Source organism: Xenopus laevis, chromosome 8S, assembly GCF_017654675.1.
Source record: "Xenopus laevis strain J_2021 chromosome 8S, Xenopus_laevis_v10.1, whole genome shotgun sequence".
Lineage (NCBI taxonomy): Eukaryota > Metazoa > Chordata > Amphibia > Anura > Pipidae > Xenopus > Xenopus laevis.
This window is the reverse complement of record NC_054386.1, coordinates 80,203,324-80,222,435: the sequence shown is the minus strand read 5'-3', so window position 1 is coordinate 80,222,435 and position 19,112 is coordinate 80,203,324. Positions and strand designations below refer to the sequence as shown.

Here is a 19,112-nt window from a genome sequence, read left to right as displayed (position 1 = left end):
AGGAATTGCTGAATGGAAAGTGACTGCCCCACCTCTATGACTCAGGCATAGAGGCAGGGCAGATAATATTTGATTAACAGCTCAGATATTGTTACACGTTTATAACCGTTATGGAAGTTTTAATGAAAACAAGAATTTGTGTTCCATGTTTAATTTGCAATGGACTTTCATTATACAGCTTTTTATGTGTAGATGACAGGTCTGCTTTAATTCATATAAACTGTCTTCATAAAAATAGACTATGATAAACTATAATAAGAATTGTTATTTTAAGTACTAAAGGCAACCCCCTTGCTGCTAAGAGTCAATGTGTATACACAAACCAAGGGCACACATACATGCTAGGTTACAACACCCAAAGATTGACCAGAGTTTTACACTTCTTCCTGCTACAGTTAGAGCTGCATTATTTCCTCAAAAGCAATCTTTATGGTGCTCACTATTGGCACTATGTTCCTTGTCTGCAGGTGGTGAGCCAAGTAGCATGTGGGTCAATGTAGAATTTAAAAAAAATAAGTGACACCACTTCCTGGTTATAGCGGTGTCACATTGGGGTTATTTTACTTGGCTAGATATATAAAATTATAGGAAGGTTGCAAACCTGCAAGTAGGGTTTCACACTTGGGAAGGAAAATGGGGATTGTTGAGTAGATGAAGTCATGGAGGGTGCTGAAATCACAGGAATCAGGGGTGAATCTAGGGGGCAGTAAGTGGTGGGTGTGTGGACTGGGGTCCAGGATTGAGTTGGGCCAAAACGGAACACAGAGGCCAGAAAGCTAGGGGAATTACAAAGTTACCAGCAACAGCTTTGTCTGGAAATTTGTCATACAAGCAGAAGCCTTAACTGTCGACTTACTAGCTGCCGGCCCAGGCCTCCAAATTGTTTTTCTTGCGACAGTGCTGATTTTGACAGCGGATTGTTACTATGTCCCGACTTTCTCTTTGCTCTCCTCCACTGAACAGCCAGAAAAAGATACAATGTTTCTAAACCTTAATTAGCTTTTGGCAGAAAGCACAGATTATGTGCCAAGTGCACTTATAGATACTTTTATAACAATTTAAAGGGATCCTGTCATCGGAAAACATGTTTTTTTCAAAACGCATCAGTTAATAGTGCTACTCCAGCAGAATTCTGCACTGAAATCCATTTCTCAAAAGAGCAAACAGATTTTTTTATTCCGTTTTGAAATCTGACATGGGGCTAGACATTTTGTCAATTTCCCAGCTGCCCCAGTCATGTGACTTGTGCCTGCACTTAGGAGAGAAAAGCTTTCTGGCAGGCTGCTGTTTTTCCTTCTCAATGTAACTGAATGTGTCTCAGTGGGACATGGGTTTTTACTATTGAGTGTTGTTCTTAGATCTACCAGGCAGCTGTTATCTTGTGTTAGGGAGCTGCTCTCTGGTTACCTTCCCATTGTTCTTTTGTTTGGCTGCTGGGGGGAAAAGGGAGTATCCCTTTAAGGTAAGTAAAAAAACTATTGTCATGTTTCATAAAAAAAAATATTCCCAAAGTATTTATGGCGCCATAGGGGGAATGTTTTTATAATACGGAATTTCTATTCTATGTGTAGTGTATATTTTGTGTCGGCCCCTAAGCTCATTAACTGACAGCAACACAGAGCATGTGCAGTGAATCAGCAGAAAAGAAGATGGGGAGCTACTGGGGCATCTTTGGAGACACAGATCTTTACTGCTAAAGGGCTGTGGTTGCCTTGGGCTGGTACAGAAGCCCAAAACAAAATGTACAACATTTCTAACCTACTTCTTTAGTTTTACTTTCCTTGTCCTTTAAGGGCAGAGACACGTTCAGATTCGGGTAAAATGAGACAAATCTCTTCTTCAGGGCAACTAATCTCCCTGAACTGCCTCCTGCCGGGTAGAATCTAAATCACCGGTAAGATGGCAATCGGTGTGCTTCGTTTTTTGAAGTCGCCCGAAGTTGCCTCACGAGGAAACTTCGGGCGTCGAAAAACGAATCGCTCCAAGTGCCATCTTACCGGTGATTTCGATTGTAGCCAGCGGGAGGCAGTTTGTAGCCCCGAAGAAGAGGTGATTTATCGCCGGGCGACTAAATCTCCCTGAATCTGAGCGCGTCTCTGTCCTAAAGGGCAATTCATCTTCATTAGAAAAACTGTAATAACACATAAAAACCACAGAAATTTGTTCAAACTTTCGTAACCTGCCAAATTTTGTAAAATGGATATTGTAATGAGGGAGTGTGGTCACAAAAACGGGCGTGGTCAAAACATTTTCCTATGGCCTATAACACAACACAAGCCAAAGCACAAAGCACCCACAAAATGTAAACCTAAACAGTATCTGAAACAGACTGTATAAAGAGGTGCAGAATGCAACATTTTATCACAAAGAACGGCAGATTTGTTTATACAATTTCTACTAATAACAAAGTGGTTGTCCTAGAATGGCTGCACGCCACTTTGCCAGGAACCAAAATGACAACCAACTTTTTCCAGTGAGAGGGTTGCCCTCTTTCGCAATGGCTTCACGGACGTGACGCTCCCAGTGTGCCATTGATAAATATGGCGCTTTTCCCTTCAGTTGTATTATGATTAGTTACAATTAAGTAAGGGCAGATGTTGGACGCAAAGAGCTAAGAGGAAGTGTGGGCCCTTGTATAGTTGAGTAGGAGACCCCACCCCGGCCTCTTTCCGCTCCGAGCTCCGACCGGTTAAGACACAGCCGAGGAGACACGTGAGTGGAAAACACTTATTTCTATAACATTTCAGAGTAAATTGATAGGGCATCGATAACAACACGCTCCGTACAACCTATATAGACGTAGGGGATCGGAGGTCTGACAGGATTCTTAATGTACAGCGCATGGGTTATGCTTAATACGTAGACGTGAACGTTTTACCACCACACACTCAAATGAATGGGAATTTATAATAACACAGTGTTTTCGGGCTTTATTACCTGCAGCTTAATTCTGAATCCCGGGTGTCTGACGTGAGATTATGAGCCATTACTGAGGTGACTCGTGTGTTGTACATGAGCGCACTTCTCGTGCAGTTTCACTGAAAGCGTGTGAGTGTATAGAGCAAACAGCTGATCCTTTGCTCGTTCCTCTCTGGCTCTGAAGCGTCAGTGTCGGCCTCTGGACTTGCTTTAGCTGTTGGCAATTGAACCTAAAAGGTACAGCCATTGTAGTTCTGGTGGCAATGAAAGGGTATAGCCACAGGGTTTTAGATTCAAACTAAAATCTAGAGAATAGCCTTTTGTATATTGTGGGTAGGTTTTCCTAGAAGGAACACGTTTTCTAGATTAATAGTGAAGTTCCAGCCGCAGAAGCTTTTTATTTTCCCAGAAAAGGTGGCAGATATGCGAGAAACAGCGAAGTCGATACAGGAATGGGACCTAGTATCCGGAATGTTCGGGATCTGGAGTTTTCTAGATAATGGATCTTTCCATGATTTGGATCTTCATACCTTTAAAGGAGAACAGAACACCCTTTTTAATAAAAACCGCTACCTTCCATAGTCCGACCCTCCCTGCTCCTACCTCACAGGAGTTAACACAAGTAAATACCCCTAAGCCGGTAATTACCCCATGTTGCAAAGTCAGCGGCGCTCACGGGGGCCATCTTTAGCGGCTTTGCGTCTTCTGGCGCTTCGGTAATTTTCGTCACTTGTAGCGAACTGGGAAAATGTGCTGATAGGGAATCTGAGATTACCGAAGTGGCTAAAGATGGCCCCGTGAGCTCCGCCGCGCTGACTGCAACAAGGGGTAATTACCGGCTTTGGGGTATTTACTTGTGTTAACTCCTGTGCGGGAGGAGGGACTATGGAGGGGTAGGAGTTTTATTAGAAAGGGGGTTTAGTTCTCCCAAGTCTACTAGAAAATCATTTAAACACTAAATAAACACAATAGGTGAATTTTGCTTCCAATAAGGATTCTTTATATCTTATTTTGGATCAAGTATAAGGTACTGTTGTTATTTCAGAGAAAAAGGAAATAATTTTTGATTACCTGGCTAAAATGGTGTCTGTGGTAGACTGCCGTCCCGTAATTCAGAGCTTTATGGATAACTGGTTTCCGGATAACTGGTTTCCGGATAACTGATCCCATAGCTGTATAGCCATATCTTGTAGGTCAGGAAATGGACACCACAGCTCCTCCATATGCTGTAGAAAGGGTCAGTTGGGATCGGTGAATTTTAGTTTAAAAGTTGCTAAGACTAGAACATCCAGTAATATATTAAATTATTTTAAAGGAGAAGGAAAGTCATCTTGCACTTGGGGAGCCAAATGTTAGGCACCCCCGAGTGATTTTATAGACTTACCTGAATCCCCCGGGCAAGTGCTCCTATCGGCAGAAAACTGCACCAGCCCGGGGTTATTCCAGCGAGCACCACGGAGTGATCTTCATTCTTTGCGCGGCTGCGCATGCACAGTAGAGTGAAAGGCCAAACTTTAACTAAAAAGTCAGCTATTTCGTTCAACCGCGCATGCGTTTGCCCAGGGAAATTTGAAGAAAGAAGAAGCCGGAAGATCGCTCCGTGGTGCTCACTGGTATAACCCTGGGCCGGTGCAGTTTTCTGCTGATAGGAGCACTGGCCTGGGGTTTCAGGTAAGTCAATACAATCACTTGGGGTGCCTAACATTTGGCTCCCCAAGTGCAAGAAGACTTTCCTTCTCCTTTAAAGTAAATGATTCTGTTATAGCTCCCTGCTTCTTTTTTGGTGGTAAATGTTAGGCTGGCTCTTCCCTGGTGTGAGGAGTTATGTTGGCAAACTGATCATTATTTTCTTATGGGGTCTTAAAACAAATAGTAGATCCTGCTGTTGGCAAAAGAAATTCTGTTATGAAGCTTTGTTGAAGCAGGGCAGCAGAAGCTACAAATAATCTGTACTTTCACATCTGCCTCCCATTATTTGGAAAGGGAAATGCACAGTCTATTGCAATTAAAGGCACTGTCAGGTTTGCTTAAAAAATGGTCACTTTGGCTTCACTAAACTTTTCAGAGTTCTTCATGAAAGCAGCAGGCAAAACTCCAGAGTGCCATTGGCCACTGAGTTGTTTTCAATGTTCTCTTAAAGGGATTCTGTCATGATTTTTATGTAGTTTTTATTTCTAAATTACACTGCAAATAATCCACTCTACAATATAAAATGTCATTCCTGAACCAGCAAGTGTATTTTTTTTTTTTTTTAGTTGAAATATTTTTGTGTAGGCAGCCATCTCAGGTCATTCTGCCTGGTCATGTGCTTTCAGAAAGAGCCAGCACTTTAGGATGGAACTGCTTTCTGGCAGGCGGCTGTTTCTCCTACTCAATGTAACGGAATATGTCGCAGTAGAACCTGGATTTTACTATTGAGTGCTGTTCTTACATCTACCAGGAAGCTGTTATCTTGTGTTATGCTGGCCATAGATGCAAAGATTTGATCGTACAAATCGAGAATTCGTACGATTTTCGGACCGTGTGTGGAGAGTCCCAACATTTTTCGTCCGATGGAGATTGGTCGTTTGGTTGATCGGACAGGTTAAAGGATTTCTGTCAGCTGCCGATAATATCTCTGCATGTATTGCCGATCGTATGATTTTCAGAGGGAGACTGTCACTAGCTTTTGTCGGACATAACTTTCGTACAATTGCTGTCAGGGCAGAACATCGGCTGATCTGTTCTTTTGTATTTTATTTGATCGGAATGATTAGTGGCAGGTCTGCAGATGGCGAAGTCCGATCGGATCTTTGCATCTATGGTCAGCTTTAGGGAGCTGCTATCTGGTTACCTTCCCGTTGTTAGGCTGCTAGGGGGAAGGGAGGGGCTGATATCACTCCAACTTGCAGCGCAGTAGTAAAGAGTGACTGAAGTTTATCAGAGCACAAGTCACATGACTGGGGGCAGGTAAACTGTCAATATGTCTAGCCCGATGTCAGATTTCAAAATGAAACATAAAAAAAATGTTGTTTTTTTTTTTTGAAAACTGGTTTCCCCATGATAGTATCCCTTTAAGGCCCTTCTTGTCAGGCACCCCATGATCTGCCCTTCACCTTGAATGTTGAAGCCAGAGGGTCTGCGCAGCCGCACACCATACTGTTGGCTTTTGTAAAAACACCTCTGTTAAGGTGGTGGAGGCACTTATTTTATTCCCATCAGCTCAATTTTTTTTCCCTATCCCATAACTGTTTGAGGAGAACTGTGATTACTTGTTTTGAAGCCATGTCCTACTGGCAATAATATGCCAAGGCTATAATTGTATGACTTCCATTAACACTGGACACTTATTTACTGGTTTTCTTGCAGGATGTCAGATTGGGAGACTGTTCCTGTTGGGTCTGAGACCCCTGAAATTAAGCTGTTTGGCAAATGGAGCACAGACGATGTACAAATAAATGACATTTCTCTACAGGTGAGCAGATTTGTACATGCACAATGTTTGCTTTCGTTTTAAAATACGCCAACTCACTTGCATATGCTTCCGATTTTCATTTATTTACTTATTTTCCAAATTCCACCTGCAAAGCTTCTCTCCCATGTTTGTAATTCCCTAAGCTTCCTTTTAAAGGAACAGTTACACCAAAAAATGAGTTTTAAAGTAATGAAAATATCAGGTAGTGTTGCCCTGCACTGGTAAAACTGGTGTGTTTGCTTCAGAAACACTACTGTAGTTCATATAAACAAGCTGCTGTGTAGCAATGGTGGAAATTGAAAGAAGGCTATATGGCACAGGTTAAATAGTGGATAACAGATAACACCATTATGTTCTACAGAGATTTTCTGCTTTGTAACCTGAGCCTTTCCTCCTCCTCCTCTGAATGGCTGCTCCAATCGATACACATTTTATTTATATAAACAGTAGTAGTGTTTCTGAAGCAAACACAGTAGTTTTTCCAGTGCAAGTTAACCCTTCACTATATTTTTATTACTTTAAAACACTTTTTTTTTATACTACTGTTCCTTTAAATCTTTAAATTAGGATTGCACCGAATCCACTATTTTGGATTCGACCAAACCCCTGAATCCTTCGCGAAAGATTCAAGCGAATGCCGAATCCTAATTTGTATTTGAAAATTAGGGGTGGGAAGGAGAAAACTTTGTTACTTACTTGTTTTGTGACAAAAAGTCACGCAATTCCCCTCCCTGCCTCTAACTTGCATATTCGGATTGGTTCAGCCGGGCAGAAGGATTCTGCTGAATCCGAATCCTGCTGAAAAAATCCGAATCCCGAACCGAATCCTGGATTCGGTGCATCCCTACTTTAAATGCTCCAATAACTATTAACACACCCTTAATTCCCAAAAGTGTATAGTACAGATATGGGACCAGAATGCTCGGGACCTGGAGTTTTCTGGATAAGATATATTTCTGTAATTTGGATCTTCATACCGAAAGTTACTAGAAAATCATGTAAACATTAAATAAACCCAATAGACTGGTTTTGCCTTCAATAAGGATTAATTATATCTAGTTTGGATCAAGTACAAGCTACTGTTTTAAGGGGAATCCTTTTTAAAAATTTTGATAAAATGGAGTCTACGGCAGATGGGCATTACGTAATATGAAGCTTTCTGGATAATGGATCCCATACCTGTATAATAAATGGAGATGGGTTCATTTAAACATGCTCATATCTCAGCTATTTCCTAATTTCTAGACTGTGATTCTTTTGAACAGAGACTCTATAATCTGTATGTTATAATAATAATAATAAAGTATCCTGTAAATTCCTTCTTGTAGGATTACATTGCAGTGAAGGAAAAGTATGCGAAGTTCCTGCCACACAGCGGAGGACGTTATGCTGCTAAACGCTTCCGTAAAGCTCAGTGCCCCATAGTGGAACGTCTCACAAACTCCCTTATGATGCATGGCAGGAACAATGGCAAAAAACTCATGACAGTCAGAATCGTAAAGCATGCCTTTGAAATCATCCACCTGCTAACTGGAGAGGTAATTAGTAACGTGTTGTCTGTGTGTAAAATGGCTGCATTTGAATATTCCTAAACTGATTCTTGAAGTTGTTTCATTGAGACATCTGCAGGTTGTTTCCTATTGTAGGGCCATCAGTCTGGTGTCGAGCCCACTAAAGTAAGATTATCAGACCAACCTAATTTGATGACACTTTTTAATAAATGCGCTGATTTCATAGTGATTTCACTTAAAATGAAGTAAAATAAAATACCCAGAGCAGCCCTGTTTGCAGCTGCCGAGTTTCTAGAAAGGTCCTTGGTTTGTTTTAAATAATACGTTTACCTTAAAAGTGTATCTGGAAACATTGGAAATCGGTTTTTCATTTTCAGTGTTTGGGCTTCTAATGGCAATGTTTGACAGCTGTATGTTGTGGTCATAATCCTGGTTATAACATAGATTCTGGTTCAAGAATTAAAGGAAAACTATACCCCCTGAACAATGTTGGTCTCTATAAAAAAATATTGCATAAAACCGCTCATATGTTAAACCCTGCTTCATGTCCATTTTCATAATAATATACTTTTTTAGTACCATGTGTAATCATAAAGAGAAAATTGCCATTTTCAATAATAAGGGCCGTCTCCTGGGATCATACTATGCACACAAACAAATAAAAAAAAAAAACATACGTTAGAGCACATGAGCCAATTAACAGACAGAGTAGAGCGTTTTGCTTCCACACTTCTTCCTGTTACAGTTAGAGTTGTAGTATTTCTGGTCAGGTGATCTCTGAGGCAGCACACAGACCATCACAAAATGGTGGTTCAAGGCAAGAAATGTAAAAGAGCAATATTTACTTAAATATATATAGCAGTTTGGTAAAATTCTTTAAAGGAGAATTCAGCCTGTAATAAAAAAAACCCTTCCCCCCCCTACCCTGGGTAGACCCCCCCCCTCGCAAATGGCCCTTATTTTTTACAACCCCCTTCGTGCAGATTATGGCCTCGGGAGTTCACAGCAGCCATCTTCTTCTTATCTGGTAATCTTCGTGTCTTGACTGCATTTTTGGCGCATGTGCAGTTGGAGTAAATTTCCAGGCTCGAACAACTGCACATGCGCCGAAATTTTCGTGACTTTCGGCACATGCGCAGTGGTTCAGAATCGGGAATTAACTGCACATGCGCCAAAACTTCCAAAAAAGACCGAAGAAAGAAGACGGCGCCCGTGAACTTTGAGTCCAGAATCTGCACGGAGGGGTGAGTAAAAAGTTAAGGGCATTTGCCCAAGGGGGCAGGTCTGCTGGATGGAGGGTGGTCTACCCAGGTTAGGGGGAGGATTTTTTTTATTACAGGTTGAATTCTCCTTTAATATGTCACTTAATATGATATAAACGATCTGTCGCTTAAATATTCATTTTGGGGTAAAGTTTTCCTTTAATAATCGGTTTCTAATTTATGATGATTGTAATCCACGTGGATTTTCAACATTACACTTGGGCACCTACAAAGTTCCTTGGTTAGGCAGATGTCAGTTCTCTGATGCTTATGGTTGTAAATTTGACATATTAAAGTTTTTGTGCCCAAGCTTATTTGTATGCTTTTAAAACCATTTTTAGGCGCAAACTTGGTTGGACTAAACTGGAAAAAGAATAGTAGTAGAGTTTTAATCCAGTATGTATTGGACCTTGCGTTCGTTATGGTGCTGGGTGAATGGGATCATTTTGTTCCTTAAAAACTTTAACTCTTTTCTAGAATCCTTTACAAGTCTTGGTAAATGCCATCATCAACAGTGGTCCCAGGGAAGACTCTACACGTATTGGTAGAGCTGGAACTGTAAGGAGACAAGCTGTTGACGTTTCACCTCTCCGGAGAGTAAACCAGGTAAGGGCATAGATCAATGGCAGGTGTAACCGTAGTGATGGAGTAAGAAAGTTAGCATGAGGTAAATATGGTTATTGAAGTACAACTATGGTTAACTTAATATTTTTTTGATCTCCCTTTAAAGGCTATATGGCTGCTTTGCACTGGGGCTCGTGAAGCTGCTTTTAGGAACATAAAGACAATTGCAGAGTGCGTTGCTGACGAACTTATTAATGCAGCCAAGGTAAGGACAAACATTAGAGCAGCCTACTCTGTTCTTAGCTGTAGCCAAATGGGCCATGGTGATATGTGTAGCCCATTCTCATATTCAAAAATGTGTTTTTTTTTCTTCAGGGTTCCTCTAACTCGTATGCCATCAAGAAAAAGGATGAACTGGAGAGAGTAGCCAAATCCAACCGTTAAAGCATCAGCTGTTTAATGAGTATCAGTTCTCCTAATAAAGAAATCTGTTCTGTACTTGAGTATCACTTGAAGTGTCTATGTACATGTTTCATAAGGTTGTTGGCTCTGAGTTTGTGAGTGCGTCAGTTCTAGAGAATGAAAGTACCTTTGTGTGGTTTACAGTAGAATTTATTAAAGCTTTTGTGTGATTCTGGGTGCATTAATGTATAAATTGATGCTTTCATAACCCAGGGAGGGGGCCATAACCAAGAGCGGGAAACAATCCCTCTGAAGAAAGTGGGATGGTGGAAATGTAAAAAAAATGGCACTACAGTGCTGAATCTAACTAAACTTACAAATCAACATGCTCCTCTACATTTTCAGTTTGCCTTCTAAAGTGGCTGACAATGGCAAGCTGATATCTTGGCACTTTCAGCACTTGTAACTGGTTCTAATTACAAACTCCAGATACAATGTATAAATATTACACTAAGGTAGAAAAGGGCAGAACAGAAAGGAAAGAACAGGAGAGAAGTGATAAAAGGAAACAATAGAGAAATGGGAGCTCAAGAAATATGTGAAATAGTGTTGAGCACACTGAATTGAATGTTGTATTTTGTGTCAACTCCTAACACATTTGTTTGTTCTTAAAATGAACAGTTGTCTGGTTTTCCTTTGCATGGCAGTGAACACCGATGGTTTAATCCCCTGTCACATGACCTAAATTAGCAAAGCACTCCATACTTTTGGCTCCCCACACATCTATCTCATTTCTTGTCATACAAGCTTACCGGAATTGCCAACACGGTCTCTGGTAGTGATGTGCTGGTCGAGAACTTCTTGACCTGCACCCGACCCTAACCCAGCCCTCTTTTTATAGTCCCGCCCGCAGTGATGTCACAAAGGGGGCGGGGCAGGCGGAAGTCTATAAATTCTGGCGATGGAAGCAGGCAGTAGTAGGTCCTGCTGGTTTCAGGCCGGCCAGCACATCACTAGTCTCTGGGCTCTACTTAATGAAGGTCCAGATCCATGTACTTTAGCCTGTATGAGGGTCAGGACCATGGCCTCTCATCACAGTCTATGTTGCATCCATTTAGAAAGTATGAGGGCTTCTGCACTGTGCAGCATAGTGTTTGGCTGAGAGGTTTCGGAGCTCTTAACATTTAAGGAAACAGTACAGGTACATGTACCTGTTATCCAGAATGCTCAGGACCTGGGGGTTTCTGGATAACATCTTTCTGTAATTAGAATCTTCATACTGTATGTAATAGAAAATCATGTAAACATTCAATAAACCCAATAGACTGGTTTTGCTTCCAATAAGCATTAACTATATCTTCGTTTGGATCAAGTACAAGGTTTTTTATTATTACAGAGAAAAAGGAAATCATTAAATGTTTTGTATTATTATTTAGATAAAATGGAGTCTATGGGAGATGGCCTTTCAATAATTCAGAGCTTTCTGTATAACGGGTTTCTGGATCTTAAAGCTGTACAATGATATACACGTCAACAGTGTTATTGGGGGAGAGGGGGTTGTATTTTGCTCTTGGCTGAGTACAGGGGAAACTATTTGGACCTTATATACCAGGAATATGCTTGCAGGGTCAGACAGATCTACCAGCTGAGATTTCCATTTTTCCTATCAGGCCCTGCCCCAGTGAAGCTCTGAATTACAGCAAGACCGTCACAAAGTCCATTTTTAAGGAAATCATTTTGAAATGTGAATAAATAACACCTTGTATTTGATCCTAAAGTAACATCCGCGTGACCGTGATATGATATACTATTGGCAGGAATGATTCTCATAGTGTAATGTCCTTGCATCATTAATTAACCTTGAGGTACCTGCCTAAGAAAGCTAGAGGGTCGAAAAAGCAGTGTTTAAGAAAAGGAAATTGGTTTATGTTTCCTTTATTATGACAAGTTCATCATCATTAAAGTTATTTGAATACAAGGAAAAGTGAATCAGTTTTACATACTGGTTTAAAGGCAAAGCCGCTATGGTTAAGATGTGAGGCACATAAACTAAAACACCCAGCAGCTCATAATTATCTGGCACAGGACAGTGCCCCCTTGAGCATGGAGCCTACCCCCCTATGTGCACCCACCCCTAATGCCTTATCTGTTCCCTACTCTGTTGATCACTGGGCAAATTCTCCAGCCCCCCAGATGTGGCAGCAAGTGGCATGTGCCCCCAGACTTTTGCTGCCCAGGGCTTTGTGGCTTAGCAGCCTTTGTGGACTGTCCACAAATCCATACCTGGCCCAACCTAATATCTGCATACCTCCCAACATTTCAGAAATACAAAGGGGGACAAAAAGATTTCCTGCACACATTTCTGTGGTTTTTATGTGTTATTACAGTTTTGCTAATGAAGGTGACTTGCCCTTTAAGCTGATTCTTTGCTAATCTTAAATTGTTACAAAAGTATCTAAGTGCACCTGCTGAGTGTTCTGGGCTCTCTACCAAAAGCCAATTACAGTAAGTTAGAAACGTATCTTTTTCCGGCTGCTCAGTGCAGGAGATCAAAGAGAAAGTCAGGGCATTTCAGTAACAATCCTGGACTGTTTCAGCTGTTAAAATTGGTACTAGGGATGCACCAAATACACTATTTTGGATTCGGCTGAACCCTGCAAAAGATTCGGTGAATCCAAATTTGCATATGCAAATTAGGGGTAGGAAGGGGAAAACATTTTTTACTTCCTTTTGTGACAAAAAGTCACACTATTTCCCTCCCTGCCTCTAATTTGCATATGCAAATTAGGATTCGGCTGAATCCTGCTGAAAGGCTGAATCCTGGATTCGGTGCATCCCTAATTGGGATTGTCCTGCAAAAAACGGGACAGTTGGGAGGTATGCATCTTGTGTACACCAAGGTAGGCCCCTCTGATGCTTGGAGCCTATATCCCTTGTTCTTGAGATGGCTTCTCTTGGCACTTTTTTGGTGCCCTAATCTGAGAAGGCTTCCATTCATGCTATGACCATTCCAAATTGCAATCTGTATATTATTTTCAACCACTACACTATTTTTAAAGATTTGCAAAGAATTGCAAACGGAGTATTATTTTCAACCACTATACTGTTTTTAAAGATATTTATCAAATCCTAGCAAAAATACATATATATTTAGAAAATAATTTAGAAAATAATATACACACCATAAAAACATCGGACTTCACTGGCGCCATCTTCAGCCGCTTCAGTAATCTTCGGAATGAGAGTGGCGTGGCGGCACATGCTCAGTTGCAGCAATTTATTTCACGACATGCGCCAAAACTCACAAAAAAGCGCCAGTCTCATTCCGAAGATTACTAAAGTGGCTGAAGATGGTGCCTGTGAAGTCCGATGCCTGAATCTGCACCGAGGGGTAAGTAAAATGTTAGGGGCATTTGCCTGGGGTAACACTTAGGCTGGGGGAGGAGGGGTACAGTTTTTTATGAATTCTTTATTTTCAGTATATTTATGTCCTTACAATGTTACTCTCATCTTTAAAGGAGAACTCAACTCAAAAGTGAAAAAAAAACCTTCCCCCCCTACCCTACATAGTCCCTCCTCCCCAGCCTAGCTGCTATCCCGGGCAAATGCTCCTAACTTTTTACTTACCCCTCGTTGCAGATTCAGGCATCGGAGTTCATGGCAGCCATATTCTGGGTCTTCGGTAATCTTTGTGTCTTCTTCCGGTGCTTCATTAATTTCGGCGCATGCGCAGTGGTCGCAAACCGAGAAAGACCCGGGAACTCCTATCCCTGAATCTGCACCAAGGGTTAAGTAAAAAGTATGGGGCATTTGCCCAGGGTAGCAGCTAGGCTGGGGAGGGGGTCTATGTAGGGTAGGGGGTAGGTTTTTTTTAACTTTTGGGTTGAGTTCTCCTTTAACCCTTGAGGAGACAACAACATTGTTATGGTCCCTAGATTAGCCATAGAAACATTAGTTTGCGTAGAGAATAACACGTCACTAGGTATACAAAACTATAGAACTTAGTGCAATCGCAATAAATCTCAACAAGTGTAATACTTGATGTGTTTTTTAATGGGGTTGTTCACCTTCCAACACTTTTTTCAGTTCAGTTTGTTTCAGATAGTTCACCAGAAACCCCCGAGTTTCATTAAAAGCAGCTGTTAGAATTGATAAAATAGTTGCTAATATTCCAGAGACACTGCTGAGACACCTTACTGAGCATTTTAAATGTTAAATATACACCATTTCTCAGCCTGAGCCAAATAGACTTAATTGTATTAAAAAATGTGTTCTGCCTACTCATTAAATTTAGAAAAATCATTTTATAATCAAAACCTTTTTTTTTGGCTCTAAATCCCCCCTCCACTTATGTGAAGAACCCTATAAACACTGCATTTCATTTCTTTGAATTGCTGTGTCTCAGATTTACAGATAAAGAGGAGTTCATTAGATGCTGATTTAATGGCTCATTATGAAGTGATGTATATTGTCCCTTTAAGGCTGCTGCGCGAAATTTTAGCAGAACAGGAACTGAAGTTTAAACAAACACAAAAAACAAGTTGAATAAACAGACACCCACAACTGTACAATCTCATCCCTGTCAAAATGCAAAATACCCCCAAAAACAAACAAAATAATGATGGGTTGTTTCCCACAAGGGCAAAACTACATTGTTCAACTCAAAGGACTGAGGGAAAAAAACAATTCTCCAAATTAAATAAAGATCACTTAAAACTTACACAAAAATAACCTTTTGGCACAAGCAGCGGTATTAAATAAAGTCTTGCATTAATTAGATTTCTATTTCTATTCAATTTTCCAGAAAAAACAACATAACTATACCTAAAGCAAATGGCTTTTTGCCACTTGAACAGGAAAGTTCTTGTATTTTGGGCTGGAAAACCAGAGCTGAAAACCAAAACAGGTCCAGCAAGTTCATTTGTCTGGATAGAAGGGAGGGGCTGTGTAATGTGGCTCTCTGAGGCCGACTTGGGAGATCCTAATCCATTTTTATATACTTCTAAGCATTCTGCTTTCTTACTGGACAGAATATCCATTTGAGAATGGAGCCCCTCTCAGAACATGTAATGGCTGGTCTATGTCACCAGGCCTCAAGAAAACAACAGTTTATCTTCAGCTTTATCATGGAGAAACCATTACTTGTACTGTGCCTTGTGTTTCAATACATAAATACTGGTTGGGTGCCATAGCTCCCTATTACATTGGGTGGGTCTTCCTTCTTTATATAGATTATTCATTCCTCCAGCTTTTAAAGCCTCATGCCCAAGGATGTCTAATATATCTAGCACCCAGCTGCTGAACTACAACTCAGCATGCACCGACAGTCAGGCATGAAGGTTGGGAGCTGCATCCCAAAACCCGGAGGGCAGATATCCTGACTGTCTCCCACCACACCTTTAGCCCCTAGGATAGATTTGGAGGTCGCTATCTTGCAGGTGCAGATGAAATGGCTCATGGCTTTCTGCTTTAACTGGGACACTTGTTCCCTCAGGAGGCTGGAGGTGGAGGCCAAGTCCGAGTTTTGTGACTTGAGCTCCTTCTCCTCCAGCCTGGCGATACGCTCCAGCTTTGTCTTGTGGCGTTGGGAGCGGTGATTCGATTTCTGAGTCGCTTTCTCTCCACTTTGATCTGCTCCTGGGTATCCAAATCGATGGGGGAGAGTGTAGGAAGGGAACCTGAGTCCCCGGTACCTAGGGTTGCCACCTGGCCGGTAAAAATGATGGTTGATCCCAATGTTATTAATACGGAAAAAAGATAAATATATAGAAAGGCCGGTATTATTTTCTGGAAAAGGTGGCAAACCTACCAGTACCCCTGTGGATCCAGACTGAGAGACTCTGTGACACATCTGGGGTGGGCTGAGCTGCACGCTCGCTGGGTTAAGGGTGGTGGCACAAGCTGCTACTTGGGGAGATTAGTCGTCCAGCGACAAATCGCCTCTTCTTCGGGCGACTTATCCCCCCGAAATGCCTTCCCGCCGGCTAAAATGTGAATCGCTGGCGGGATGGCACTCGGATCAATTTGGCTTTCCGCAGTTTCCTCGTGAGGCGACTTTGGAAAAACAAAGAGATCCAAGTCCCATCCCGTCGGCGATTTACCTTCTAGCGCCTCTCTCATTACCTCCTCACATGCTCGCATTTAAGACTCTGCTAGGGCTGCACCCCTCCTCTGGAACTCTCTCCCACGGTCTGTCCGACTTTCTCCCAACCTTTCTTTCAAGAAATCTCTTAAAACGCACTTCTTTCGAGAAGCCTACCCTCACTCTGCTTAACTACCAAATGCAACACCACATACAGTACCACATTTCTCACCCACTTAGTTTGATCTTGCCCACTCCCACACCTTGTGTATTACCCCCTTCCCTTTAGAGTGTATGCTCTTTTGCATAGGGCCTTCCTCACCTTTTGTGCCGGTATTGATTGTGACGTATGTAACTCAATATCTTCTTTGTATATAATTCATGTGATTTAGTTGTATAATCACATTTACTTTACAGTGCTACGCAAGATGATGGCGCTATATAAATACATGTTAATAATAAATTAATAGCTGGTGGGAAGGCATTTCGGATTAGTTGCCCAAAGAAGAATCGATTTGTCACTCGGTGACTAATCTCCCCAAGTAGCAATGTGTGCCACCACTGTGAAGCTGCTGAGGTTGGTCAACTGGTACTTTCTTATTGTTATTTCCCTCAGTTCTTTCTTTTCCAACTTAAAATGAACTTCTGTATGTGCCATTGCGCTAGGGTATAGAGATGAGCACATTTTTATGGCTATATTAAAGGGGTGGTTCACCTTTAAGTTAACTTTTAGTATGGTATTACATGGCCAATTCTAAGCAACTTTTCAATCGGTCTTCATTATTTATTTTTTATTGTTCTTTTTTAATTATTTGCCTTCTTCTTCTGACTATGTAAGGCTACAGACATCGTCATTGCTAATTTTTATTTCTCATCTTTCTATCCAGGGCTTCTTCTATTCAAATTCTAGTCTCTTTTTAAAGTCAACTCATTGTTACTAGGGCAATTAGGACCCTAGCAACCAGAGTGCTGAAATTGCAAAATGGAGAGTTGCTGCATAAAAAGCGTATTAACTCAAAAACCACAAATTATAAAAAATAAAAACTGATTTCTTATTGTCTCAGAATATCAGTCTCTACATCATACTAAAAATTAAATCAAAGGTTAACAACCCATTTAAAGGAGAAGGAAAGGTTAAAACTAAGTAAGCCTTATCAGAAAGGTCCATCTAAATATACCAGTAAACCCCCAAAGTAATGTTCCCCTGTCAAAAGAAACACAGCATTTCTTTCCTTCTATTGTGTACACATGGGCTTCTGTATCAGACTTCCTGCCTTCAGCTTAAACCTCATTGCCCTGGGCAAGAGCATGCTCAGTTTGCTCCTCTCCACCCACCCCTCCCTTCTCTACTGTAATCTGAGCCCAGAGCAGGGAGAGACTCAGGCAGGAAGTGATGTCACACCACATTCATACTGCAGCTCCTATTCTAAACAAACAGAGAGTTTCTAGAGATTTTTACTCAGGTATGGTAAAATATTCTACAGAATAAATATAGCATTCTAGCTTGCAGCTAATCTATTGGTAATAAAATGCCTCTGTAGCTTTCCTTCTCCTTTAAGGGGTTATGTAATAAAAGGCACTAAGTTTGCCCAGGAGCAGTATCTCATAGCAACCAATCAGCAGGTAGAATTTACTGGTTACATCTTATTGGTCGCTATGGGTTACTTCTACATATGGGTGTTAAATTTTTGTTTTTACACAAAAATTCCATTTTTTTTCACCAGTAAAAACAATAACAGCATTAAAGGGGTTGTTCATCTTTTAGTCAATTTTTAGTATGATGTAGAAAGTGATATTCAGAGTCAATTTGCAATTGGTTTTAATTTTTTATTATTTGTGGTTTTTGAGTTATTTAGCTTTTTATTCAGCAGCTCTCCAGTTTGCAATTCCAGCGATCTGATTGCTAAGGTCCAAATTACCCTAGCAACCATGCACTGATTTGAATAAGAGACTGGAATATAAATAGGAGAGGACCTAAATAGAAATATGAGTAATGAAAAAATTAATTTGCAGACTTACAGAGGCATTTGGTTTTTTTTTTGGGTCAGTAAACCTCATTTGAAAGCTGGAAAGAGTCAGAAGAAGAAGGCAAATAATTCAAAAACTATAATAAATAAATAATGAAGACCGATTGAACAATTGCTTAGAATTGGCCATTCTACGATATACTAAAAGTCAATTTAGCAGGGCCGGACCTAGGGGTAGGCAGAGTAGGCACGTGCCTAGGGCGCAAAGCTGGAGGGGCGCCAGGGACGTACCTGCTCAGTCGCCTACCCCATGTCCAGTCCCGTCTCTACCCGACTGCCGCTTCTATCCATCGTGGAAATGTGTTTCTGCGCATGCGCGCTGGAACGCAGCTTCGCGAATGCGCGGTGTAACACAACTTCGCGCATGCGCGCTGGAGCGCAGTTTTGCGCATGCGCTATAGAGCGCACACTCAGCCGGCGCCGTGGCCGGCCAGGTTGCCTAGGGCGCCTGGCCGGGTTGGCCCGGCTCTGCAACTTAGCTCTCTAAGTTAGAGTTAGTCAGCGACTTGAAGGGGGGGGCCACATGGGACATTTCTGTTCAGTGAGTTTGCAATTGAGCCTCAGCATTCAGCTCAGATTCAAAAGCAACGGATATGACCCATGTGCCCCCCCCTCAAAGTCTCTGATTGGTTACTGTCTGGTAACCAATCAGTGTAAACCAAGAGAGCTGAAAAGCAGGAAGTAGTGTTCTGGCTATTATATTAGACATCCAGTCACTCCAGCCTTTATACATTAAATATTTGGCTAACTAACTATATTAGAATTTTTATTTTATTTTGCACAGCCTATCTATTTATCCAGTTTTTATTTTTACACTGAACAATTCCTTTAATTTTTCACTCTGATCTGAAACAACATCAACTTTTTAGCATTTTACATTTTTAGGCCAGC

At 41.3% G+C, this 19,112-nt stretch overlaps 2 protein-coding genes across 3 annotated transcripts; one reads left to right on the top strand and one right to left on the bottom strand.

The window, feature by feature from the left end:
- The first annotated feature begins 2,663 nt into the window (after positions 1–2,663).
- Positions 2,664–10,208, top strand: rps5.S (ribosomal protein S5 S homeolog). 2 transcript variants are annotated; one of them, NM_001086331.1, is given in 6 exon segments: positions 2,664–2,712; positions 6,268–6,373; positions 7,702–7,911; positions 9,624–9,752; positions 9,877–9,975; positions 10,086–10,204. In NM_001086331.1, coding segments are annotated over 5 exon segments (612 nt in total). In that variant the 5' UTR covers positions 2,664–2,712; position 6,268; the 3' UTR covers positions 10,155–10,204.
- Positions 10,209–13,976: 3,768 nt separating this feature from the next.
- On the bottom strand, positions 13,977–16,075 carry LOC108700666 (transcription factor AP-1-like). Its single transcript, XM_018233841.2, has one exon. The coding sequence runs from the start codon at positions 15,961–15,963 to the stop codon at positions 15,397–15,399; it is 567 nt and encodes a 188-aa protein (XP_018089330.1). The 5' UTR covers positions 15,964–16,075; the 3' UTR covers positions 13,977–15,396.
- Positions 16,076–19,112: the final 3,037 nt, after the last annotated feature.